The sequence below is a fragment of the Nomascus leucogenys genome, chromosome 11 (genome assembly GCF_006542625.1).
Source record: "Nomascus leucogenys isolate Asia chromosome 11, Asia_NLE_v1, whole genome shotgun sequence".
Lineage (NCBI taxonomy): Eukaryota > Metazoa > Chordata > Mammalia > Primates > Hylobatidae > Nomascus > Nomascus leucogenys.
The window spans coordinates 43,686,278-43,713,606 of NC_044391.1; the positions used below are offsets into that span (position 1 = coordinate 43,686,278).

Genomic DNA, 27,329 nt, shown 5'->3' on the forward strand with positions numbered 1-27,329 from the left:
TGGTACAAAAGATTATATGCAGAATGTAAAGTGGTGATTTTGCCACAATAGTCTTTATCTAGTCTCCTTAACTTAAAATTCATTTTACAATATGATTTAATTTTCATCTTTTACATTCCAGACATCACATTTTTAGTTATATAAAACAGTAATAAATTATTTGAGTAATTAGCTTGTGTACTGTTGTTATGGACTGAATGCTTATGTCCTCTGCAACACCCCCACCCCCGCCGCTTTATATGTTGAAACCTTACCCCTAGTATGATGTATTAGGAGGGGGTATTTGAGAGGTAATTAGGATTGGATAAGGCCATGAGGGTGGAGCCCTCATGAATGGCATTGCTATCTTTCTAAGAGTCCTGAGAAAGCTCCTTTCCTCTCTCTACCACACAAGGATCGAGGAGACTGTGGTCTATGAACCAGGAAGCAGGTCCTCACCAGACACTGAATCTGCCAGCACCTTGATCTTGGACTCCCCAGCCTCCAGGCTGTGAGAAATAAATGTCTGTTGTTTAAGCTTCCCAGGCTATGGTATTTTGTTATAGCAGCTTGAGCTGACCAAGACATACACTCAATAGTGCTTATGCTCTCCAAGATCTACACCTTATAATGATGATGTGTAAGTAAAAATAATTGCCCAGTATAGAGCCCTATAGCTCTACATTGAAGACTGGATGAAAGAAAATCTCCAGAATTTTTAGGAATAACCAGTAATATTTACTTTAAAAGTTAATCAGAAAAACAAGGTATATTTAAGAACACAAAACTCTGATATACGAGGTTGTGGATGACATCTACAGTTCTATATTAGCTGCAGGGCATAACTTATTTCTGCTTGGTTGCAGAATATCAAGGAAATCCTAATCCACATAGGTAAGTGGTTGCAAATGGTAGTTTTTTCAAAAGTTTGCTTTTTAATTGCAAGATGCCTGTAATTAAAATGAACCAAGGGTGTTAATGAAGAGTATTAACAGAATTTATCTGAAAGATATTTTATTTATAAGTTCATAGTATTCCCTGTCAAAATAATAAATTCGACAAATTTTCTTATTTGACTTAAAACGTGTTTTTAAAAGTCTAAACTTACATTGTTGTATCACACTGCAATATGTTAGCAATCACTAGTCTAACTTACTATTACTCTATGGCAAAAGCAAATTCCTAAACAGATATACCTGGGCCTTGCTGGGCATAAATTAGACCTAGCACAAAAAAGCTGTGGTGGCGTGCCTGATCCGACAATGTCACATGAATGGACATGCACAGCCTGTGTATGCAGAAGAGCCAGGGGCCCCCTACTAGAGTCTCTGTTTATGGAAGTTTCAAATATATGAACAAGGCACGGGAAGGTTTACTTTACTTGTCTCCAAACAAGTTAACCTGGCAGCTCAAGTTAATCACTGGTCATCCTAATGAGAAATTTGGAATATATAATGTGTGCCTTTCATTACAGTTTTTAAAAATAGTTTCAATTAAAATCAATCACTTGCATATTAGCTGGAAACCAAGGATATTTTGGAAATACAATTTGAAAACTACCCCTCTGGGATTCTGTTGAAGAGTAATGTTTACAAATTACAACATTTCTCTGTGTTAGATGTGATTGATGGAAATCCTCAACCTTTCGGGTCTGATTAGAAATTAAGCTGAATCTGGCCAGGTGTGGTGGCTCACGCCTGTAATCCCAGCACTTTGAGAGGCCGAGGGGAGTAGATGGCTTGAGGCCAGGAGCTAGAGACCAGCCCAGCCAACATTGCAAAACCCCATCTCTACTGTTAAAAAAAAAAAAAAAAAAAAAAAGCTGAGTGTGGTGGCACATGCCTATAATCCCAGCTACTCAGGAGGCTGAGGTGGGAGGATGGCTTGAACTCAGGCAGTGGAAGTTGCAGTGAGCCAAGATCATGTCACTGCCCTCTAGCCTGCGCAACACAGCAAGACGCTGTGTCAAAAAAAAAAGAAAAAAGCTGAATCTTCCCAGATACTCAGGAGGCTGAGGTAGGAGGACGGCTTGAACCCAGGTGGCAGAGGTTGCAAGTGAGCCAAGATTATGCCACTGCACTTTAGCCTGGGCGACACAGAGAGACTCTGTCTCAAAAAAAAAATAAAAAATTAAGCTGATTCTTTTTTGCACTCAATGTTAGACACAAGCAGCAAGGACAACAGAGTAGTTTTTTTTTTGTTTTTTTTTTTTTGAGACTGTCACCCAGGCTGGAGTGCAAACTTCACCTCCCAGGTTCAAGTGATTCTTGTGCCTCAGCCTCCCAAGTAGCTGGGACTACTGGCATGCACAACCATGTCCAGCTAATTTTTGTAGTTTGAGTAGAGATGGGGTTTCACCATATTGGCTGGGCTGGTCTCAAACTCCTGGCCTCAGGTGATCCGCTGGCCTTGGCCTCCCAAAGTGCTGGGATTACAGGCGTGAGCCACTGAGCCTGGCCAACAGAGTAGCTTTGAATCTAGTTTAGGGTTTTCAATGGCTCTTGTAGATAGGAGCCGCCAGTGTGCAGAAACCACTGGGTGACAGCACTGAGAGGGAGCTGGCATTTAAAATGCTGGATGTGACACAGAGGTTCAGACTCTTTGGGGTGTTCTTACACTTAGCTGCATTTAATGAGGTTAGAACTATTCTCTAATCAAGATTTACTTCATTAGTAGCTGAGATTAAAAAGAACACCATTAAACCATTAACTTTGACATAACCAGTCATTCCATTCCAGAACAACCTTAGATAATGAACTGACTACCAGAGTCTGGTTGGATGGTGGCAAACCCATTTGGCATTCAATTCAATTAATCAGCTCACATATGACAATATTTTAAGGGCTTTGACCCAGAAATGCTTATTTTCTCCTAAGCTAATATCATATTTAAAATTCAACAGCATTTACCTAATTATCTGTCATAGAAATATTAATTAAAATAAAAACAATGAGGCTATATAAAAACAGCTCCAGTTGAAGTCCTAATAAAGAAAATAGTTAAAAATTCTAATGAATAGAACAGATTCCCAATACTCCTAACTCAAATATCTATTTAACTACTATATTGTTCTAAATTTTTCTATACAAAGAGCTTTCCTTTATTCTTTTCCAGCATTCATGTTTTTTTTTTCTGCTGTACAGATTCTGAAAGTAATTGAGTGGTATGAATGAAAATACTATAATCAAAATGATGCACTTCAAATAAAAGTGCAATTTATAACAGCCATGCTTCCAAAAAAGAGGCTGTCCCATTGGTATTTAGAGATATTTTTAGAACCATGATGGTTATATGAATGATCCCCTGAAGACTATTAGCCGACAATAGCCATTTAGAAAGACTAGCAAATCCACTGGCATCCAAATTAAAACACTATAATTATCTATTACACTACATAGTACTTAATAATAATTTAAGACAACAGGCAGAAAAGTGTGTTTGTATACATAAAAGTATCTTTCATTTAAACAAATTCATAGTTGCCATATATATTAACATTCTGAATAAAAAAAGTATTCATTTTGATTTCTAACTTTGTGAATACCTAGGCATATTAATATGCATATATTAATATACAAAAACTTTTTCTTTGATACCCTTTTTTTTTTTTTTTGAGATGGAGTTTTGCTCTTGTTGCCTAGGCTGGAGTGCAGTGGCACGATCTCAGCTCACTGCATCCTCCACCTCCCAGGTTCAAGTGATTCTCCGGCCTCAGCCTCCTGAGTAGTTGGGACTACAGGTGTGCGCTACCACTCCCAGCTAATTTTTGTATTTTTAGTAGAGATGGGGGTTTCACTATGTTGGCCAGGCTGGTCTCAAACTTCTGACCTCAGGTGATCTGCCCACCTCAGCCTCCCAAAGTGCTGGGATTACAGGCGTGAGCCACGGTGCCGGCCATTTTCTTTGATATTCTATGCACTAAGTAAATTACTAAATCTAATCCTAAATTATTGGCTTATCACTAAATTTTTGGGACAATCCTCCCCACTCCAAAATAAAATAATACTTTTGTAGTGGCTTTTTGAATACAAGAAACATCCTTGCAAGTAAAAAAATAACATCTTGATAATCATTGAAATTGGAAGGTAAATACTTCTATAGTTTTAACTATTATAAAACTTGAAATAAAATATATATAGAAATGGTTCTGAAATCCATGCATGTAATTAGCTATACTGATGTCATATAGCACTTTTCTCTATCATCTGCTACTATTCTAATTTTTGGGTTTTTTTTTTGAGATGGAGTCTCACTCTGGCACCCAGGCTGGAGGAGTACAGTGACATGATCTCAGCTCACTGCAATCTCCGCCTCCTGGGTTCAAGCTATTCTCCTGCCTCAGCCTCTGGAGCAACTGGGATTACAGGCACACACCACCACGCCCAGCTAATTTTTGTATTTTTAGTAGATACTGGGGTTTTACCACGTTGGCCAGGTTGGTCTCGAACTCCTGACCTCAGGTGATCTACCTGCCTCAGGCTCCCAAAGTTCTGGGATTGCAGGCATGAGCCACTGTGCCCGGCCTATTTTAATTTTTAGGTCATATAAAAACAATTATCTATTTTTATTTAATTTTATTTGAATGTATTCCTCTTGTATGTACCAATTAAAACATTTTTCTCTGTCTCATTTTAAGTATATGAAGCTCTAAAAATTCCCATTTTATTTCTGCAAAACACAAGTATCCCTAGAGCATGCTAGAGTTGTGTCAAGGTGGAATAGTAAGAGGTTTGGTACAGACCATTTTCATGGAGTTCTGTTACATATAAATGTAATCAAATTTTAAAAACTGATCCAAATGTTACCAAAAGGTCTAAGCTTAATGCTTTCTTTGTAACATAAAAACAAAAAACAAAAACAAAACCCTGAAGTCTAAAAATCACTAGAAGTATAGCATTATGTAGGAAAAATTATATAAATCTACCTTTGTTATTTTTTCAACACTCATAAGCAAAATGCACTGCGATAATGAAACCATTCATCTGTTAAAGTGAATTACCAAGAAAGCAAATTAAAAGAATTTTGACAGGCAACTGCCTATAGTAGCCATTTAATCCAAGTATGGTAATGTGAATATTCAACATTTCTGTATTAACTCATATTCCCTGAAGTACTATTAGCAGTTTTGTTTCACCTGTATTTCTACTTCAGACGTAATGGAATTTAAGGCACTCTAAAATATATTCTACTTAACCTTTATTTCAAGAAGCCAAGAAAAGCTTTGAACATGAAAGGACCCATGTCTGGTCCTGGAATGTTACAACTTGCCATTATCTTTTGAGAAGCAGTGCCAAAATGTACCATGTAATTTGATTAAGCACAAATAAAATTTTTTTCATGTTCAGATTGGAATAATAAAGTGCTATGCCATTAAAAGCAATGCTTCTTTCCCTGTGTATCTTACATTTCTGAAAGTGATATTAACGACCTCAAACGCAGCTTTTACTACAGCTCTTAAATTCACTTAATTCCTGCCAATTCTTACAGGCTCACCATAGCGTTTTCTTTAGCCATTCTAACATAACCAAATCTTGAGATCTAGCTTTATTTTTAGGTATTTGTGGCAGAAAAAAAGTGCTTGCTTATTTAATGCTGTTTACATATCAAATCTTAAAAGTCACCCCTTTAAATGACAGGAACTTACTACAGACAGGGCTTGGGGACACTCTTCAAATAATCAAGTCTGTTTTTATTTTAACTTGTAAAATTCAGTTTTAGAATCCTATCATTCCTTCTTCAAGAAGGAATGATTTGAATACAACAGGTATTCCGTTCTTAGCTATGCTTAATTCTATACACTGCCTTTTAAAAATGTTACTAGGAGGAGCATAGAGTAATAAACAGGGGGCTTGTCTAACTTCTCCAGGCTACAGCACTCAGAGAAAGGGTGCAGGTCACCCTGGGACTAAGAGCGGTGAGTGGCCTCATAGCTCCTGTTGTTACATCCCCAATCAGCTGCTCTCAGTGTCTAGGTACAATTGCAGCCCATTCATGGCATATGCATGTGTCTGCCAAGTATGCTGGGAAGCTCAGAAAACAGTATAAAGAATACTACGGAAACAGAGAGCTGGAAGTTTAATGGGGTAGCCTAACACATAGTCCTTAATCTCTCCAGGCCTTAGTTAAGTCACCTGTAAAGTGGCTATCATATCTATATCTAGCAGAGTTATAGTGAAGATTAAATAAGACAGCAACTGGCAGAGAGCCTGATATACCCTAGGCACTCTAGATAAATACTACCTATTATTTATTTTTATAAAATAAAATTATTTCAACCTTGTCCCAATTCTCCAAGTGCTACCAATCCGCCAACAAAAACTTGAGAACTATGAATTTCCAAGAATTGGAGGAGGAAAAGGAGAAGCAAATGTGAGCAAAGCAACGGATGTCAGTGGGTCTGTGGCTGAGTCACAAAGCTGTAGTCTTGTGACTTGCAGGTCTTGTTTAGTCCCTAGAGATGCTTTCTGTGAGTTGACAAAATTTAAAAGTCAGAAGATCTGGCAACACCAGGGCCACATCTCCTATAGCAACCATGTTTAGAGCCAACTTGCCTACTTTATGCAGGAGGCACTCTCCAGTTCATCACCTTTCTGCTCTGGCAGTCTTCACTCACTCACTTTTACTGCCTGTGGACATGCAAGTTGGTAAGTCTTGGTCTACAGCACAGTCGTGTAGTAGTAATAGAAGAGATCACATAGTATAATTGAAAAGTAAAGCTAGAGAAATAGGTTGGAGGCAATTCCTGAAGGATCTTTGAATGCTAAACTAAGGAGCCTGGGGCTTATTCCACAGGAAAAGGGAAGTGAAGGGAGGTTTTCAAGACCAGAAGTGGCAAGAGAGAAATGAGTTAAGCTTGCTTCATCAGGGAAGTCAGACTGGATAAGGGAAGGATAAGGGGAGGGAGGTAAGTTTGCCTTTAAACTTGCTGAGCTTGGGTTCCCCAGGTTACTCTAAGGAAAGCTATTAGGAAAAAATATCAAAGACCAGAGCTTGCCAAAGAGGGTTACAGTTATGATTGTGGGAGCCAGTACCTAAAGAGGATGGCTATGGCCAACATGATTTCTCAGAAAAATAAGCAGCAGTCTAAGGGAGTGGGATATTCATGTTTGGGCGATGGTAAGGGAAAGATGAATTAAGAAAGGGGAAAGGGAACGAGGAGAGAAACAGAATAAAGAGAAACGAATGTACAGTCAATAGCCTCCTTTCTGTAAACAAACAAACGGGAGACAAATCTAATAACCAACAAGGAAAAAAAGGATTGGAAATGAGAGTGTTAAATGCTGCTTGAAGAGGCTTTATCGGGCTCAGGACTCAAAGAGCACTGGATTTGTTATGTGGACAGTCCCTGGTTTGATGACCTTAGAGAGATGCCCCTTGGTGAATGGTGGGGGCATACTCTAGTTAAAAGGAACGAAGGATATTCTGATAATCAGTGCTCACACCATGTATCACACTGTTTTTTCTTTTTTTCCCCAAAGACTCCTCTTAAAGTTGTAGAGCTCATTGTTTATAAAGAGCAGTTGCTCTCACAAGGAGCTGGGATGAAAAATTTCTCAATAATCAATACAATTATCATTTTATTTAACTGTATAGATATAATGTGGGAATTGTCATGGGCATGAAGCCTTCAGCACCAATCTGCCAGCATCTACCAACAAAAATTAATATCCGGCTCTAAGATTCACTCGGTCCAACTCAGACCTCTCGGAGTTGCTGCATGGTTGTCTGATTAACATCACACACGTGTTCTAAACATACAAGCTGTGTTCCTCAGTGTTTGTCCATTAAACGTTCTTAACTTTCAGGAAACAAAGAAAATTAATTTAAACATAATATCCTAAATTAGAAGCCTGAAATATGCTTATTATAAGCAAATTAATAGTCATTCTAACAACTGAATCAACTTAGGACACGTGTAATATTTTTACCTCTCAAGCACCAAAAGGTTCTGTATTATCAACTTTTTTCAAAACCTGAAATACATCATCATTCCGAATGTTAATATTAGCATTAAATTTCAGAAAAATAACATTTTATTTACTTTTTTTTTTATGTATTAGTACGTTCTCATGCTGCTAATAAAGACATACCAGAGACTGGGTAATCTATAAAGGAAAGATGTTTAAAGGACTCACAGTTCCACATGGCTCGGGAGGCCTCACAATCACAGTGGGGGGCGAAAGAAGAGCAAAGGCATGTCTTACATGGTGGCAGGCAAAAGAGCGTGTGCAGGGGAACTCCCCTTTATAAAACCATCAGATCTCATGACACTTATTCACTATCATGAGAACTGCAGGGGAAAGACTTGCCCCATGATTCAATTCCCTCCTACCAGGTCCCTCCCATGACATGCAGGAATTACAGGAGCTACAATTCAAGATGAGATTTGGGTGGGGACACAACCAAACCATATCAGCTGAACAGAAATTCTAGGAATTCTAGACAGACTTATTTTCTTCCAAGTTTAGCAATGAATAGTCAACTGCCTCTGTTAAGACTAAGGATTGGCAGGATAGCTACATTATATTAAAGATAAGAAGATATTCTATAAAACTAATTTAAACTAAACATAAGTAAGCACAATTAAGGCTTTTTGTTTGTTTGTTTGTTTACTTTTGAGATACAGTCTTGCTCTGTCGCCCAGGCTGGATGGAGTGCAGAGGTGCGATCTCTGCTCACTGCAGCTTCCACTTACTGGGTTCAGGCAATTCTCCTGTCTCAGCCTCCTGAATAGCTGGGACTACAGGAGCCCACCACCATGCCTGGCTAATTTTTTTCTATTTTTAGCAGAGGTGGGGTTTTACCATGTTGGTCAGGCTGGTCTCAAACTCCTGACCGCAAATGATCCACCCACTTCGGCCTCCCAAAGTGCTGGGATTATAGGCGTGAGCCACTGCGCCTGGCCAATTGAGGCTCTTTCGAAATAATCTGGCACAGGATCTTACATTTACCGACAATTTTCAACACAAGAAAATTTACTTTAATGTATTGCCTGTATTTAAAAATACTGCTAGGACAAATATATCAACCAGCGGCTGACAGCAGACATGCCTCTGTGTTCTGGTTCCAGAGCTGTTATTAGTGTTCTTTTCAATAATACACAGCTGCTTTCTTTCTCACATAGGTGAAAGGAAGACTCATGTTTTTGGGTCACAGAGAAAGGTTTGGTCAGCAACCATTTACTGAACTTCTGTGACTAAGGGATGACCACTGTGCCCTCCGCCATGGAGAATGGAAAGTTGTTCACAGAGCCCGGGAATCTGATTGGTAAGATAATTAAATGACCACATAAGGCATCCTCCACACCCCAGCTGATGAATATCACACTCCTGTGAATGTCTGGGTAGTCCTTCACACCCCAACCCCTACCCAGCACATGTCATTGGCCTTGAGTCACCTAAGATGTTCCTATCAAGTTGTTTTCCATGGAAGTGCCAGGATGCTGAAGTTCCTTTATTCCTACTCAAATTTTATTTTGTCTTTATTTTCTAGAGAGCCCCAAATTTGTTTTGAACCATCTCTATCTGGCCATGCACCAGGAAGCCAGAGTGGCTTCAATGGGCAAGGAGAAAAAGTAAGGGAGGAAAATGATAGCAGCCTCGCTATTTAATATACTCACAACAGCCACTCTTTAGTGACCACAAACTGTGTGCCAGTGCTAATGATAATCACCGAATCACCACCCAACATTCCACACCTGTTAACACTAAGGGCTTTACCTACATGACCTGCGCCCCTCATATCCACCCCAGAAGGTGGGTTGCACATTATCTTTTTTGAGGTGACAGCACTGAGGCTGAGATGAATAAAGTGAATAACCACCCAGGGCTCCTCAGCAAGATGATGTCTGAAGGGCCTAAGTCCCAGCCCTGGTTCTTTCATGACACTATGCTCTCCCGAGAGTGTGGACCCAAATAACCCATCCGGTTTACGGGAAAAGAAAATGCAGGAAAGTAAAGGAATCTCCAGGTTTGGAAGTGGGAGTAGAGTCATAGACACAAGAAGGTGGTCTTTTACTGGTCTTAAATCACCAAAGATGTCCCTATAAAGTTGTTTGCTAAGTGCCAGGATGCTGGAGTTCCTTTATCCCTACTCAAATTTTATTTTGTTTTTTATTTTCTAGTGGACACCTGGCCATCGCAAATAGATACGAGATCAGCCAATTTGCTTTTCAAAAGGTAGAACTGACAGTCACATGGAAGGATTGAAATGGTCCACAAATTCCTAATGCTTTTAAGATTGGCCAATTATACATATTTATATTTTTTAAAATCAAAATGTAAAGGCAAAAACTAAAAAAATTGTTTACAAAAGGCCAAATCATAAAATTCTTCCCTCCTTTCTAGATAAATTCTCTATATGAAAGATTATACTGAAAAAAACCATTTTTTTACTCTCAACACATCAACTGAGTTTCCTATAATTCAATTCTGACGCTACCTGGAGATAGCACAGACCTCACAGACTAGGGGCTCAATCCCACAAGACTGCATCCCACTTCAGATGCCAATCACAAGTCTCAGGCTGTCACCTGTACTTCTGACCAGTGGGGCTGTATATCAGGGTTCTCACAATCACCCTCTGTGGTCTGACAAGTACCTGTTAAGGGCTCACTAAACTCAGGGAAACACTTACACTTACTGTTTTATTATAAAGGAGATGAAGATGAACAGTCAGGTGAGTAGTTACACAGCATGAGGTCTAAAAAGGTCCTGAGCACAGAAGCTTCTGTTTCCGTGGGGTTTGGGTTCACTATCTTCATGGCACATGGATGTGTTCACCGACCTGGAAGCTCTCTGAATTTCATTGTTTAGAGTTTTTACAGAAACTTCATTAGGTAGGCATGATTGATTGAATCATGGACCACTGGTGATTAAGTCCATCTCCATCTCTCTCCTCTCCCCAGAGGTTGAGGGTTGGGACCGAAAGTTCTATCCCTCTAGTCATGCCTTGTCTTTCTGGCAACCAGCTCCCATCCTGAAGCTATCTAGGGACCCCAGTCACCAGTCATCATATTAGCATACAAAAAAATTCTCCTATCACTCTAGAGATTCCAAAGGTCTTAGAAACTCTTGTGTTAAGAATAAGTGATTAAAACAAAATACTAAAACAAAAGATGATCCTATCACCTCTATCACTCACGAAATTCCATGGTTTTAAGAGCTCCAGCACAGTGGCAGAGACCAAGTATGTATTTCTTATTATGTCACAATAATAGACTATTATATACAATTAGATACTAAAATCTACTCTTATAAGCACAAATTTAATTTGTGCCATTGTTTAAATAATACTTCTTCCAAGCCATAATATATGGAATATTTCTTAGTTCATGTTTAATTTCTTATATGAAAAACGTTTCTAACAATGACAAGAATTTAGAGTGAATGAGGTATAATTCTCAAACATGAAATCAACAGCTCAAATCAGACATGAGAAAAGTACTTATAGCTTACTAAACCTTGCATGCTAAGCATATATAAGATTATTCTAAATATTCACTTGTTGAGGAGGATATAAGAGATAATCCAAACCACTTCACAGGCTTTTTAAAAAAATGACTATGTCAGAGGCATTTGAGCCAGAGTGACTACATCTTGAATAGGGGCTGGGTAAAATAAGGCTGATACCTACTGGGCTCCATTCCCAGAAGGTTAAGGCATCCTAAACCACAGGGTGAGATAGTAGGTCTGCACAAGTTACAGGTCACAAAGATCTTGCTGATTAAACAACATGTGGTAAAGAAGCCAGCCAAACCAACATAGTGACAAAAGTGACCTCTAGTTGTTCTCACTGCTCATCGTATGCTAACTGTAATACAATCGCATGCTAAAAGACACTCCCACCAGCACTATGACAATTTACAAATGCCATGGCAACAATCAGGAAGTTACCACATATGTTCTACAAAGGGGAGGAACCTTGAGTCTCAGAAAAAACTCATGAATAACCCACCCCTTGTTTATCATATAATCAAGAAATAACTATTAAGTATCCTTAGTCTAGCTCAAGCTGCTGCTCTGCCTATGGAGTAGCCATTCTTTTGTTTCTCTACTTCTCTAATAAACTTGCTTTCACTTTACTTTATGGATTCGCCTTGAATTGCTTCTTGCGTGAGATACAAAGACCCTCTCTTGGGGTCTGAATCAGGACCCCTTTCCGGTGACAATTATACAATGTGTTAAATCATAGTATGTCCATATTTCTTTGAAGAAACAAATATATAATTATGGCATTGGGTCTACAGTATCAAAACAAACTTAACATAAGCTTCTATTTACAAAATTACATGCCATTTGCCCCTTTTTTGGGAATCAAACTTTGATTTTTTTTTTCCTGGGCATGTTACTCCTCTGATATTTTAAAGTTAGAACAAAACAATATACAATATATTTGCCAGCTTCACTTGCAGCTAGATGTGGCCACAAGACTAAGTTTTGGTCCATAAGGTAAAAGCAGAAGCCGTGTGTGATGGACAAGTGTGCTCTTCATGACTTTCTTCATCCTGCTGCCTGGACAGTTATGCTAGTGTCCATCAGGGCCCAGGAAATCAAGTTCAAATAAGGAATCTCAGGACTGACTGACATTAGAGTGGCCTTATCGGCTGCAGACTGTATTTCTCCATACTTATTTTCACATGAGAGAAAAATACATTTATACCATGTTTAAATCATCATTAGAGCTTTTCTGTTATATGCAGCTGTGCCTACTCACATATACACTGAAAATTTTCAGAAGCTGAAGTACATGATCTGCAATATGATCTGGTTCTCAATTTTCTCAATTACCAAAAGTAGGAAAGGTACATTCAAGGAGTGTTAAGTATTGTTAATTCATCCTGATCTCACTGCTGTGGATTTCTAGAATGTGCTGACGAAGACACATTGCCTTGGATGTTTGTTTGTTGGTTTGTTTGGAAGAACAAACACCCTCCCTGGGAGACTATCAAACAGTGCAAATTGTCATAATAATTCTGAGATATGCACACTATGCCAATCAGCACTGGCAGAACTTGGGTTAACTGAAATTGTTCTACAGAAGCCATCAGTAAATGAAAATGGCTTGCAATGCCTTCAAATACAGATCAAACTGAACCAAGACATCAAAGGTCACATTTTATATATCCAACTCTGAGAATCACAACCAAAATTAGGATGAAAAGATCACTCTGCTCTCTCTTTTTTTCTTAACAAAACATACGACATGACAGTAGATTTAAAATCTGTAAGCTGCTACACAAAACAAAATATGTGATATCAAGCAAGACTCAAAGAAAACTTAGGGGGAAAAAGCTCACTTGCTGTCAGTACTACATAAATTCTTCTTCATAACAGGTGAAGAATATTGAAAGGGATATAATAAGAAAAAAATAGCAGAAGCTTGCATATACCCATTCATCTAAAACTATATTCGTTTTTAGACTGAGAATGTAAGTAGCAATATCCAGCCAGGTATGCAACGGAGAATTTTAAATTGTACTTTTCATGTTCCCACTAAATGAAGCTCATTTAAAAGATTAAAATATTTCAAAGTTAGAAGATTCACCAAATATCCTAAATGCCAGACAAGAACGCCAAGTCCAAGTCTGAAGCAGAAAAGGCTACAGAATTGTTCTGAAAATTATTTTCTGTCACTATTTAGATTATGACAAGATGTTCTGGGATTTTGGTTGTTGTTGTTTAGTCTCCCACGTTTCTGTCACCCGTATTTAACAACCCTAATTTCATATTTATTTTCGAGATTCAAGGGAAGGACTGCCAGCCAAGTAGCAGCCTTAAGTACAAGGCAAAAAAGCTGCAAACTGAATGAAAGCAAAGGTTTCAATTGTAGAGTACGAAAGCCTGAGGCAGAAAATGAGGATAATGGGAAATGGGAGGGGAAGGTTATAGTGCCAAAAGGCTGATAGGAAAAATGAAGAGAAGCTCAATTATAGGCAGGTTAAAAGCAAACATTCTCCCACACAAAGAATATCTCTTTTAGACATGGGCTTGTCAGAGCAATTCTATGACATTACACCCTTTCAATGAAGCAATAATTGATTGAAACATGCTGTGAGAGATTAACATGCAGTGATTGTAATCAACAAATTGCCATCCACTAATACTCCTTCCTCACACTTTATACGACTATCTGAAGTACACACTCTTACACAAAAAAACACTTTGTTCCCCCATTTTCTGATAGAATGCTAAATTTTACTTGAGGAAGATGTCATAAACATTTTAAAATTCAGACAAGGACACCTGATTACCTCACTTTAAATCCAACAACCGTCTGGGGAGATGACACAAGATCTCTGAGAGAGAGAAACACAGAAAGAGAAAGAAGGAGACAGAGGTTTTTCAACCGCTGACACTGTCTTAAACACAGTTTCTAGTGCTGCCGATGTTAGAGAGAAACTATCATTTTGCTAAAATTACTAGGTTGTCAAACCCACAACTGACACAATATCTTGTCTTCATGAATTTCAGTATCTCTTCTTCCCTTCAATTTGCTGCTCCAGAAATGCCCCACTTAAATCACACATTTAAACAAGTTCCTGGAAACAACAGCCAGACACTAACAAAACCACATGTGTTTCTGCTAAAGCGCAATATTAAATATGCCAATAGACACAAAACTTACTGAGAAAATATGGCAATTTACACATTTTTAAAGGTTTTAGAACAAATTTCCTTTCAAAAGAAATAAAACCCCAGTTAGCACTAACCAAACTGGGAAATGATGCTGTAGAAATTATTTTTCCAAAGAAATAGAAAAGTAATATATGTAGCCTTCTTCCTTAAAGGGTACATCCTATTAGGGAGACAGGATATCAAGAGAATATTAAACAAGGTATTATCTGTCTCAAATTTATATTTATGAGAAAAAACAAGTTATATTGAGGATTTATGTTTCAAATGCAGCCTTCATCCTATGTCAAGGAGATTATATAGATGTAAGCCAATATCTTATCCATATAACAATAAAAGCAAGGACTATTATTAGGTCCTCATAGTTTGCCATTAGATTTTACATTTGAGGCTGGGAGCAGTGACTCACGCCTATAATCCCAGCATTTTGGGAGGACGAGGCGGGTGGATCACCTGAGGTCAGGAGCTCAAGACCAGTCTGGCCAACACAGTGAAACCCTGTCTCTAGTAAAAATACAAAAATTGGGCATGGTGGCACACACCTGTAGTCCCAGCTACTTCAGAGGCCAAGGTAGGAGAATCTCTTGAACCCAGGAGCGGGAGGTTGCAGTGAGTTGAGATGGTGCCACTGCACTCCAGCCTAGGTAACAGAGTGAGACTCCATCATAAAAAAAAAAAAAAAAAAAAAAAAAAAAATTATATTTGAAAACAGATTGTAATTTTATATATTTGATTCTCTGAAACTTGACAATTCGTGTACATACTTATGGCAACTCTCAGTAGAGCAGAATATTTTATTACTTGTAATAATTTATCCTCCAGTTGTTCTAGAAAATTAGAAATTTACTTAACTACAAAGAAAGAAACAAAGTTCTCTATGGAACTCTAGCTAAAAAGATGAGTATCAAGTTGGGCATTTGAGGTAGAGGGAAAGTATTTCAGGTGAAGCAAATAAACATAAATAAAGGATAAAAAGAAAACAACATATGCAAATATGAATAAAGTAGAAAGTCCACTGACTTCTCCATCTTCCATGCTGGCTGCAGTTTACACAGGAAAATCGGGGTTCAGGGGTTGAGCTCAGCACTGAAACTGACTTCGAGGAAATAAGCAGTCACATGCATATGTCCTTTAGATAGAACACCGTGTGCAGGAACTTCCAGATTATCTCACCTTCAGCCTCTAGGACAAAACCTTCACTCTAACCTGTCAGAAAGTGGTTGACATTTTCCTTCAAAGTATTTAAAGAAGAAAAGTCCATAAACTGTTAAGATGCCCAAGTTTTCCACAATTCTTAGAGTCTGGAAGTTAAGGATCTAATTTCTAAGGTCATTCTTTCCCCCTCATGTACTCCTTTTTCCATTTCCTATCTTCAGATCCTCTTGAAATTAATTTCCTAGAACCCTGTAATACTTTGGTTTGTTTCTGGCATGCTCTAGACTTCCACTTCAACTTTCCCTTTACAAAGTCTACTGTAAAATGGTCAACCTTTTGTGGCAAAAGCCACATCTGTGAAGCCAACCGTAGTTTCCCTTTAATTAAATATTACAAGTTTAGTTACCCAATGTCTTATTTTCTACTTTATAAATAAATATACATATACATTCCTATGCATTTATCGTAGTAAATTCTAACAGTGGTCACAGAATAAACAAGGGTGGAGGATGAAAGCAAATCATAAAATTAAAAGTTTAATGAAAGTATTCATCTCTCCACATAGTTTACTAGAAATATTAGGTAATCATTGAATAAACTACTCTACATTTTTCTGAATACTTTCTTATTTGGAAAACTGTAATATTTGCATAACCTTTCATGCTGAAATTGTTTGTAAAATTAAAATTCAGATAATAAACTACAGCTCAAATGTGGTATAAACATGAAAATGATGCAATTAAAAAAATGCATTCCAATGATCCATTCTCATTCTAAATCGAGATTGTTTCCCTGAAAGGTATGCTATACTCCTATTAAATATATCCTTACCCATTAAATATCTTCCTTTGCCCATTGGTTGTGTTGTAATGAAAACTTCCACATTTCCATTATTAATCAGTGTATGTTAATGATCTTATGCTTCAGCTGGGTCTCACTTCACTTCACCTTGCTTCATTAACAACAAGGGTATTAATTAACCCACAATCTACTGGCAGTGTAAAAGCATCAATTCCCTTGTTATCATACATAATATTGCATGTTCAAAGGTGGTGAGAATAGATTAACCCAGAAGATGAGCACCTCAAATGAAATCCACAGTCAAAATTTAATTTTTAATCACTTCTCATGTGAGTAGTCTGATACAGTGTCCTGGAACTAGGACCTCTCTCTTTCTCTCTCCTCTCTCTCGCTCAACCTTTTTGAAGCAGTTAGCTCATCCAGTGGCCATTCTGCTCACAGCTGGAATCCAAGAAGCAGGTCTTTGTGCTGGAGATTAGAACGCTCTTAAATGGGTACTGAAGCACCTGATTTGGGGCTTATAGCTTGAGTTGAATGTAGATTTTTACTTCAATTATGCCTTTCATCCATGATTCCAGTCTCTAGCAAAAATAATCTTTGGGATAAAATTCAGAATATATTTGGGCTCATTTCCCGATTCAAATTGTGGCTCAATCACTAAGCAACTGAATTAACTTCTACCTTGGCTTCTATGTCCATTAAATGGGGATAATTATCTTGCAAAAGGATCCATCTAATGGGACAAGGTTTGAATAAATAAACTGGTGTCTGGAGTAATCTTTGAACCTGGTTCTCATAGCTAGAAGGGTCCTCAAATGTCATGTGGCCTAAAGCCTCTACTTTTATAAGTGAAACAACTGAGAAAATTTCTACACAATTCTAATTATCTCATCACTTTGTCAACACTAATTTATAAAGCCTTCCAATGCTTCAATTATGGTCAACAAATACTGTACATTACATTCTCCATACCAGTAATTAGGAGAGAAGCTCAAGAACGACCAAAATCCAAACCAAACCAAAACAAAAACCCCAGCACACACATTATAAAGTAGAACAGAAATCATATTCTAACTTGAGCACTTTTTCTCTCTTGACACCATTTTGGGGATTTGTACTGTCACTGTGGACAGCTGTTTCAAGTCTTTGCTTTATCTGGAAAAACAAGCCTTTACCAAACAGTGGTACTCTTCATCTGCATCTGAGGCACACCCAGGGCAGCTGGAGTTTGTGCTAATGAATTCAGTCTTTCACTGATTTTTTTTTTATTAGCATGTATGCAAACAAATTAATCTAATTTTTTTTTTTTTTTTTTTTTTTTTGAGACAGAGTCTCACTCTGTCGTCCAGGCTGGACTGCAGTGGTGCAATCTCAGCTCACTGAAACCTCCCCCTCTAGCATTCAAGCAATTCTCATGCCTCAGTGCCACCACTTCGGGCTAATTTTTGTATTTTTAGTAGAGGCGGGGTTTTACCATGTTGGCCAGGCTGGTCTCGAACTCCTGACCTCAAGTCATCTGCCCACCTTGGCCTCCCAAAGTGCTTAATCTAAGATTTTGAAGTGACAGTTTCATAAAGCTGAAAAAGACTAAGTAGCAGCCCAGTCCAGTTATTTGCGTTGGATAAAGCGATTTTCACAGTTTAAGATGGTAAAAGCCTGATATCCTTATCAAACATTTCCACAAATGCAGATTCTATGGGTTCTAACAATAGTGATTTACCAACTGGGAATACCTATACATACTTCAATGTTCTTTTATGTTATTTTTAAAATTTCAATTAAGTGTATTTCTTTTGATTCTGAACTTCGTTGCATTTGACCAGAAGTTTCACATTAATTCTTAAAATACTTTAAATACATTAAAATATCCTCCAGCTTTTTTATTTTTAAAGACACGGATATAGTTATCCCAAATTAGTGCCTATAATGATATTGGTTATTTAGCAACCCATCATCTAATATACAATATTTTCCTACTTATTTTATTTATTGTCTGATTCCCTCCAATAGAATATAAGCCTTCAGGAGGGTAAGGAGTTTGTCTATTTTGTATCCCTGGCATTTAAAACAGTGCCTATGCAATTGGAAGTCAAAGATATTTAAAGGAATTAAATAAATAAAGGAACTAAATTTTTCTAAGGTATTCAGAAACTCAATAACTAAAAATGCACAGTTACATTTTTTATAGAAGCAGTGTATAAAGCTAAAAGTTAAGGAATTGCCGGGAAATGGCTAGTAGAAGAGATATGATGTAGTATATTTCATCACTGAGGGAAAACTGCTGCTTTTCTCCTGCAACACTATTTCTGAATATCCCAAAATGGCTTGGTAATAAAATTCTGCAAATGGAATTTAGTAGTAGGGTGACAAATCAAAGCTATTCTTTAGAAATGTTATGGCATAATTTCTCAAAGGAACTTAAAAAGTTTCCCATTGGACAAGGTTATATAAAAACACACTTAAATCATCACCAGGTATGGCCACTGAGCCTTGGATTCTAAGCTTAATACCCCGTTAACATTCTAACAGCTCTATGAGGCTGACGAAATGTGGCAGTAATATGAAGTTAGACCAAATTTCCTAAGCCCTCGTGCAAGGGCTATGTGATGGTGTTTTCAGCATAAAATGACTCTGGAGGTCATCTACACCAATTCTCAGGTCTCCCTCCCACCTAAAATTCTATGGTTCTGTAACATATTTTGCAAGGAAAGAAAATATAGATCCCTTTGAATCAAAGGGTATTAGTGATGAAAGATACTTCAGAGATCATTTCATTTATTACTTGCTCAAAGTCTTGGGCTGTTTTTTTAATGGAGCCCAGAGTCGGTACTCAAGACTTTAGAATCTCATTTTAGTAACCTTTCTACTCTGCTATATGCATTTTCTCCTTTCTTAAAACATTATTTCTCTCAGAAGCATTCTTGGCTGTGAAACCTAAGGACCATCCAGGAATTTGTGTCGTGTGACAGAACCCACACAAAAATCCAAATGGCTTTTCACTATAGTCACACCTTCTCATTCCAAGAGATTAGAAACCAAACATTTTGTGTGTCCAGTACCTCTGTTCCCTCTGATGGTCTCCTTTTATCCAAAACCACTTTAATGGAAGGACTGGCAGTGTAGGTTTGTCAGTTATGAACTTCTCAGGCTGCAGAACTCCAGGACAGGGGCCAGCGGACATGAGGCTGGACATGGGGGAACGTTGTTCCTAACTCTCTGTATATCTATAACCAATAGAAACCTGGAATTGGTCTTTCAAAACATGGAAGTGAGACAATGTTCTATTTCAGTGTCTTTCAACTTGGCTGCAGACTGCATCACCTGGGGAACTTTTAAAGGCCTTAAGGCCTAGGCCCCAACTCAGCCCAACTGAATTAGGATCTCTGGACATTGCTGTTTTGTTAAAAGCATCCCAGGTGCTGCTAATGTGCAGCTACAGATAAGCTACACTGGTCTGTTTATTACATGACCTTACAGAAATAAAAAGATATAAATACAAGATAATGTCATGTGCATATCAATTGTACAAAATCATGAAAAGACTTACCGCCATCTAAATATTTACCTACCCTCAAAAATTTTTAGTACAGCAAAAGTCATGTTGCTACAGGGTTATTATGGTCTGGCAACCTGGGAGAAAAAGCCTGGAAGACAGGCACCCAAGATCATTCCAGGAATGCTAAAAGGCAAGGTAAGCAAGAAAGAAGTCCACTTACGTTGTCTTCTATCTTTCCAAGGGGAAGAAGAAAGATATTCTTAATTTTCCTCCATGAAAATTACATAACTAAATATCAAGGGATTATCATGAGCTTGGTGTTGGCAGGAGACAAGATTAAAAAGTTAATAGAAAATGAGGTGCCTCAGCAAAAGAAACCACCATCAGAGTGAACAGGCAACCTACAAAATGGGAGAAAATTTTCGCAACCTACTCATCTGACAAAGGGCTAATATCCAGAATCTACAATGAACTCAAACAAATTTACAAGAAAAAAACAAACAACCCCATCAAAAAGTAGGCAAAGGATATGAACAGACACTTCTCAAAAGACGACATTTATGCAGCCAAAAAACACATGAAAAAATGCTCATCATCACTGGCCATCAGAGAAATGCAAATCAAAACCACAATGAGATACCATCTCACACCAGTTAGAATGGCAATCATTAAAAAGTCAGGAAACAACAGGTGCTGGAGAGGATGTGGAGAAATAGGAACACTTTAACACTGTTGGTGGGACTGTAAACTAGTTCAACCATTGTGGAAGTCAGTGTGGTGATTCCTCAGGGATCTAGAACTAGAAATACCATTTGACTCAGCCATCCCATTACTGGGTATATACCCAAAGGATTATAAATCATGCTGCTATAAAGACACATGCACACGTATGTTTACTGCGGCACTATTCACAATAGCAAAGAGTTGGAACCAACCCAAATGTCCAACAACGATAGACTGGATTAAGAAAATGTGGCACATATACACCATGGAATACCATGCAGCCATAAAAAATGATGAGTTCATATCCTTTGTAGGGACATGGATGAAACTGGAAACCATCATTCTCAGCAAACTATTGCAAAGACAAAAAACCAAACACCGCATGTTCTCACTCATAGGTGGGAATTGAACAATGAGAACACATGGACACAGGAAGGGGAATGTCACACTCCAGGGACTGTTGTGGGGTGGGGGGAGGGGGGAGGGACAGCATTAGGAGATATACCTAATGCTAAATGACGAGTTAATGGGTGCAGCACACCAACATGGCACATGGATACATATGTAACAAACCTGCACATTGTGCACATGTACCCTAAAAGGATAATAATAATAAAATTTAAAAAAAAAGAAGAAAATGAGGTGCCTGCCCTCACTTTACTTAATGTTTTATCAGTGCAATGCTTAAAAAACATCACAGTTGGGCGTAGTGGCTCACGTCTGTAATCCCAGCACTTTGAGAGGCTGAGGCGGGTGGATCACAAGGTCAAGAGATTGAGACTATCCTGGCCAACATGGTGAAACCCCGTCTCTACTGAAAATACAAAAATTAGCTGGGCGTGGTGGTGCACATCTGTAGTCCCAGCTACTTGGGAGGCTAGGGCAGGAGAATCGCTTGAACTTGGGAGGTGGAGGTTGCAGTGAGCCGAGATCACGCCACTGCACTCCAGCCTGGTGACAGAGTGAGACTCCCTCTCAAAAAAAAAAAAAAAAAAGTCACTAGGTTGACCATCAAGAGCTTCTGGACTCTTCAGTTGAGTGAGACACTCCTACAATATAAAACAGGCACTTTCACGAGGTTGTTTCCTCTAGAACAGTAACGAACTCACTTTTTCAATCACATGCTCAACCTACTATGTGCTGCTAAACGCCAGCCCCCCAACACTGAGGTATCTCTGAAAGAATCAAGGCAGGCTGTGTAGACATTTCAACACAGAGGCACGTTAACAATATACTGAATGATAACCTCATGAAAAAAAAAGCAGCCATACCTAAAAGAAATCAGGTCAGGCCTAATGAGAATCAGCTGGTAGGCTTTACCTATTCCTACTATTCTACTCTCTGTTGGCTTTTTTTTTCTTGGAAACTTGTAATCATAAGTACATTTTCTTCAAAAAGATGAATAAGGAAATGGGAAATAACATATTTCAGATGTTTTCCCTAAGGTAGACCTGTTGTAACACAGATTCAGAAAGAAAAATCAGTAAGAAGGGGTTTCTCCGTATAATCCACAGTTTTCCCCCTGCTTTGAAACAGAAATCATCATTCACTACAGAAGCATCTGTAAGCAAAACACACTTTATCCTCTCTAGGGAGGAGAAAGGGTTAACTAGGTACAGTCACCAGCAGGACCACAACAGAGCAGGACTGGCTGGGCCCAAACTTGCTCCCCCATCCCTTCAACTCCTCTAACTCACAGCTCCTTGTTTTTTTCTTTCTTACCTTCCTCGTAATTCTCTCATATAAATCTCATGCCCAGTGATGTTTGCCCCATTTCTGGGAAAAGATAAAGCTCAGAAACAACTTGATTTTCCTCTAACATTTCAAAATATTTCAAGTCAAAACCTGAACCTTGGGAAAAAAAAGGAAATCTTTGAAAACAGCTTCAATCACTGTCCAGGTTCACAAATATCTAGTTACCAGACTCATAGTTTTCCTACTTTAAACAATGAAGAACTATCAGACAAAAGAAGAAATGCTGAAAAATTTAGATGACAATGAATTTCATTGCTGCTTGCTCTCAGGGAGTGTTATTGCTAACTTAGTAAACAAAAAGGGAGCTTGTCACAGATGAATGAACATTTCAAAACTGGCTGCAAATAAAGACCCAAATGCCTGGTTGGTTTGCTTGTTCCTTATCAGCACTTCCCATTGATCTTCTCTTTAAGAGTTTAGGAAATTCACTCGGCTAGGCACGGCGGCTCACGCCTGTAATCCCAGCACTTTGGGAGGCCAAGGCAGGCGGATCACGAGGTCAGGAGTTCGAGACCAGCCTGACAAACATGGTGAAACTCTGTCCCTACCAAAAATACAAAAATTAGCTGGGCGTGGTGGTGGGCCCCTGCAATCCCAGCTACTCTGGAGGCTGAGGCAGGAGAATCGCTTGAACCCGAGAGTCAGAGGTTGCAGTGAACCAAGATCATACTCCAGCCTGGGTGATAGACTGCGACTCTGTCTCAAAAAAAAGAAAAGAAATTCACTCATTCACTCATGCATTCCTTCATTCCATAGATATCATACTGGATGACTTCTTGTGCCTTTCACTACAAAGGAGGAAAGATATGTACTTGAGGGATTATGAAAATAGTATACATAGTAGGTGTGTGCGAGTCAACTCATTTAAGAAAATCATTAGTAAGTTGCTTTTAAGCATCTCTAGAATTATTTTCCCTTTAAAAAGCTTGATTTGCTGATAGAATACTATATGAATTGTTTAGTTGTTTCCTATTCTATTCTTGAGTCCAGTAACAACAGAAATGCCTTATCTTAATAGCCCTGGCATTCTCCTCCCGGCTATATTCAATGGAGTAAACTTTATCTATTTGTATGTTAACATCAATCAGTAATCACTTCCACTTGTCCTATGGGAGCACAGAGGGCCTCCTCTACTGGGTCCTGCACCTACGTTATCACAAATTAGTGACTTTTGTGGGAAAGGGATGAGAAATTACTCACATCTCTTGTTCAGTTATCTTCCCCAGCCTCTGGTGGGTCCAAAAATGTAAGAATCCAGAACAGGCTCATCCCAGCCTCCAGGACCATTCCTTTTTTCCCATGGATCCTCTCCTCCTCACTGCTATTGGGCCATGTGGAGGGCCACCATATGGCTGCACGCGGCCCCAGATGGCTCCATCTCCCTAAAAGGGGCGCTCAAGAACATAAAAATGCTGCTGTGTACTTTTATTGCAGCCCCTTTTCATTTTCCTCCATCTGTCCTCCATATGGTTTATGCAACTCTCTTCAGCTCCTGCACACCCGGGCCTTTGATAATGAGGGTTGCTTACCTGACTGAGATCAAGAACTAGAATTCACCTTTGTCAGCGACAAGGGGTCCTGTTACTTCAAATATCTGATTTATTTAGTATTCGAGCTGTTAATATCTCCTTTTCTTCAATTTGCACACATTTATTTTACGTTTATTATATTTCTTATAATCTTATTAACAGAAACCACATGGTGGATTTTCTGTTGTGTTTTTTCTAAGTGCCGTTCTCAAAGTTTGGAAGAGCTACACTGACTTCCACTTAGGCATCTCTTTTATATACACATTAATCATTTTCTCCAAAGTTGACTTTTCCATTTTCATAAAATCTTTCTTTGGTGAAAGTTGTTACCATTTTTGCCACTCAGTTGTCTCTGCAAAACTCTAAAGTTTCATTTGTGTCCTTCCCCCAAACTCTAAGGAAATGAACAGGAATTAGGTGAAGTGATCCCAACCAACCCCTTCTTCCCCACTTAGGTTGGTGGTAGGAGAGTCAAGCCATGAAGTCCTGGTCCGCTTGGCTTTGTGAGCACATGGCAGAAGTGACACATGTGATCCCAGGGGTTAGTATAACTGAGAAGAAAGCAAGAATAAGTCACTAGACAGGATGCAAACCACTATATTTCCCAATAGCAGGCAAATTCTGACATTAGCAACAATAATGAGAGTGATTTGCCATTCCCAGTGTTAAGTAGTGGGAACCTGTGAGCACCTGAGCCATTTTCTCAAAAGTAAAGAGAACACAAACTAATGACAATTAAAAAGAAAATGAAATCAAGCTAGGCCTGGGCAGGTTATAATAATTTCCCTGCTTACTAATGTGACCCAGACACAAAGTCTTGCACTATAGAACTGTAGTGTTATTAAGAAGAGGGAAATATTCAATCTTTCCAAACCTCTGCTGAAGTGTCTTTTCCATGACAGATAATTTGTCTGTATTCTAGTTCAAAACACCTGTGCAAAGCAGTCTGGTAATCAGTAGACTGAAAATTAGACCCACCTTCCATGATGATTATATTTGATGAAGCAGAACATGGGAATAGTGCTCAGATGCACAAAATACTAATCTATAGACATACAAAATCAACCTAGCAAATGCCAAGAGAATGTTTTTCTTTTAGCTGTTTGTTTAGTGCATATAAATGACAACTACTGATTTTGTCTTCAAACATATGCAAAATAAGGTATCTATCTGAATTTTAAAATTACACAATAACTTTACTGTAGCATACATGATTAGGTCATTTTGATACTGTTTTTTTGCCCACTTATGTATTTCACACATCCTTGTTTCTCTTATTGTCCTTTAGAATGCAATATAGACCTAGACATCATCTATGTTCAGACAAAACTCCAGGGACACAAGGAAATTCTTGTTCCCACCTAAGCTGTCATTTCACAATCCTCCTTGCATGGTAAAAACCTAAGGAAACTGTGGGTCTCACAGGTGCTATGGTAGGAGCAAAAAGTGCATTTTAATTAGGGATCAAGTTGCAAAATGCAGGCTACAGTCAGAGGCCTATTCATTGGAATAACTGCTCCAGCATGGAACAAATTACAAATTCTGGTTAAGAGAAGCAAGTACTCTCCCTTCTGAGATAAAGGAAGTTACAGATAAGTCATTTTGTAAGTGGAATAGTAGTGCTTCCAAAAGTGCATGGGTGAAAAAGCAAAATGAGTGTTTTACTCTCAGATTAAATTTAAAATACAAGAAGTCTGATCAATAAGGTTTTAGTGCATTACAATTTCTGCTCTGAAAAGCTGTGAGTATCATAGTCTGCACCTCGGGGCTTGTTCTGACCAGGCAGTTTGTAAACCACTTGGAAAAAGGCAGAAGTTGCCACTAAGCATGTAGCTGCTGAGTAGTTGCATTAATTGTTGACATTTCAGCACGGAGGCTGCTCCCTCCAGCTCAGCACTGCCTACATGCCAGGTGAACGCCTGCTAACCCTCCTCCCCCTTGTATTTCTTTCCAATGAACATTGGTCTCTTGCCAACTGCCTTTAGGTGAGATTCGGGAAAAATTGCCAAAGAAACAAGAACAGCTGGCTTCATATCATTTTCTTTGTACAGCTACTTCCCAGGGAGCTGCTTGGGATCTACATGTGTCCATTTACTGGATTTAAACAAGTCAGCACAAGGCAAGGGACGAGTCGCACAAAGCATATGCTATTTCTCCCCACCCCGGTTTCAGCTAACAGTGGGAACCTTGCCCCTAAGGGTACTGACAAGGGCATCAGCTGCTGTGAGTCTGGAAGCATGAGCTACTCAGAGCCTTACCTGTTTCTTTGTCCTGGACTTCTTCCAGGTGCAAGTCATTCAAAAGGTGCTCCAAAATCTTCTCCGGGGTCCCGGACACCACCACATATCTGTCAGAGAGCAGAGAGTCCACTGAGTCATCCTCGGTGGAAGACTGCGAGCGGCTGCTCCATTCATCGTCCTCATCCTCCTCGTCGATGTATTTGAAATAAGGCACATCGAAGGTAGGCAAGGGCAGCTCTCGGTCTGAGAGCGCCGCGGCGGAATCTTTCCTCTCCAAATGAGGGTCAAAGACCCTCAGCCGGGAGCTGCCCATTGTGAACGGTTACTAACAAAGGCATCCCCTAAATGCTAAAAGATCTTGCCATCCCTGTCCTTTCACTGGGAACTGAGTCCATCTGGCTGCTAAGAGCTCTGCAGTCAGCTAGAACACTGGAGAGGCGGAGAGAAAAGAGAGGGAGGGAGGGTAGAGGAGGCAGAGAGCGAGTGAGATGGATGGAGCAAGGGAAGGGAAGGCAGGCAGGGAAAAGGAAACCGGAGCGCGTGCCTCTGTGGCTGCAGGGAAACTCTCACCTCCAATGGCTCTCCGCACTCCCAGCTGTGGGGGCTGGGCCACAGCACTGCACTTTCTTCAGCACCAGGACGCTCCGGTCTTGCTCTTTAACCTGAACAGTCGTCACTTCACCATCTTGCTTTAATTGTGGACAGGGATGATGGATGAGAGAAGGAAAAAGAGAGAGAAAATTAAAAGTGGGGGGAAAATGGAGCTAACTAAAGCTGTATTTTCTAGAGTTGCTTTACAGTATCATCTCTTTAAAGGTTCAGAATAAATTAGGAGTCTGGTCAAAAATCTCCCTCTAATATTAAAGTATCCAGGCTCAAGTGCTATGAAAACTTAAAACATTAGAGAGACATAAATACTTTAAAGGAAATAGAAAATAAAGTGGAGGTGGAATTCAGAGTTTATTTTTAATACTACCTAAACAATTTAGGGACTACAAAGTTCAAAGTTTCAAAAAGC

At 39.0% G+C, this 27,329-nt stretch overlaps 1 protein-coding gene across 2 annotated transcripts in view; it reads right to left on the reverse strand.

The window, feature by feature from the left end:
* RAPGEF5 (Rap guanine nucleotide exchange factor 5) overlaps positions 1 to 27,329 on the reverse strand; it is a 241,341-nt gene that overhangs the window by 48,900 nt on the left and 165,112 nt on the right. The window contains exons 10-11 of one of the 2 annotated variants that reach the window (XM_003252640.4): positions 26,882 to 27,000; positions 26,330 to 26,418 (exon numbers count right to left, since the gene is read on the reverse strand). In XM_003252640.4, the coding sequence (XP_003252688.2) occupies positions 26,330 to 26,418; positions 26,882 to 27,000 (208 nt within the window). The other variant, XM_030822213.1, reaches the window with a different exon arrangement.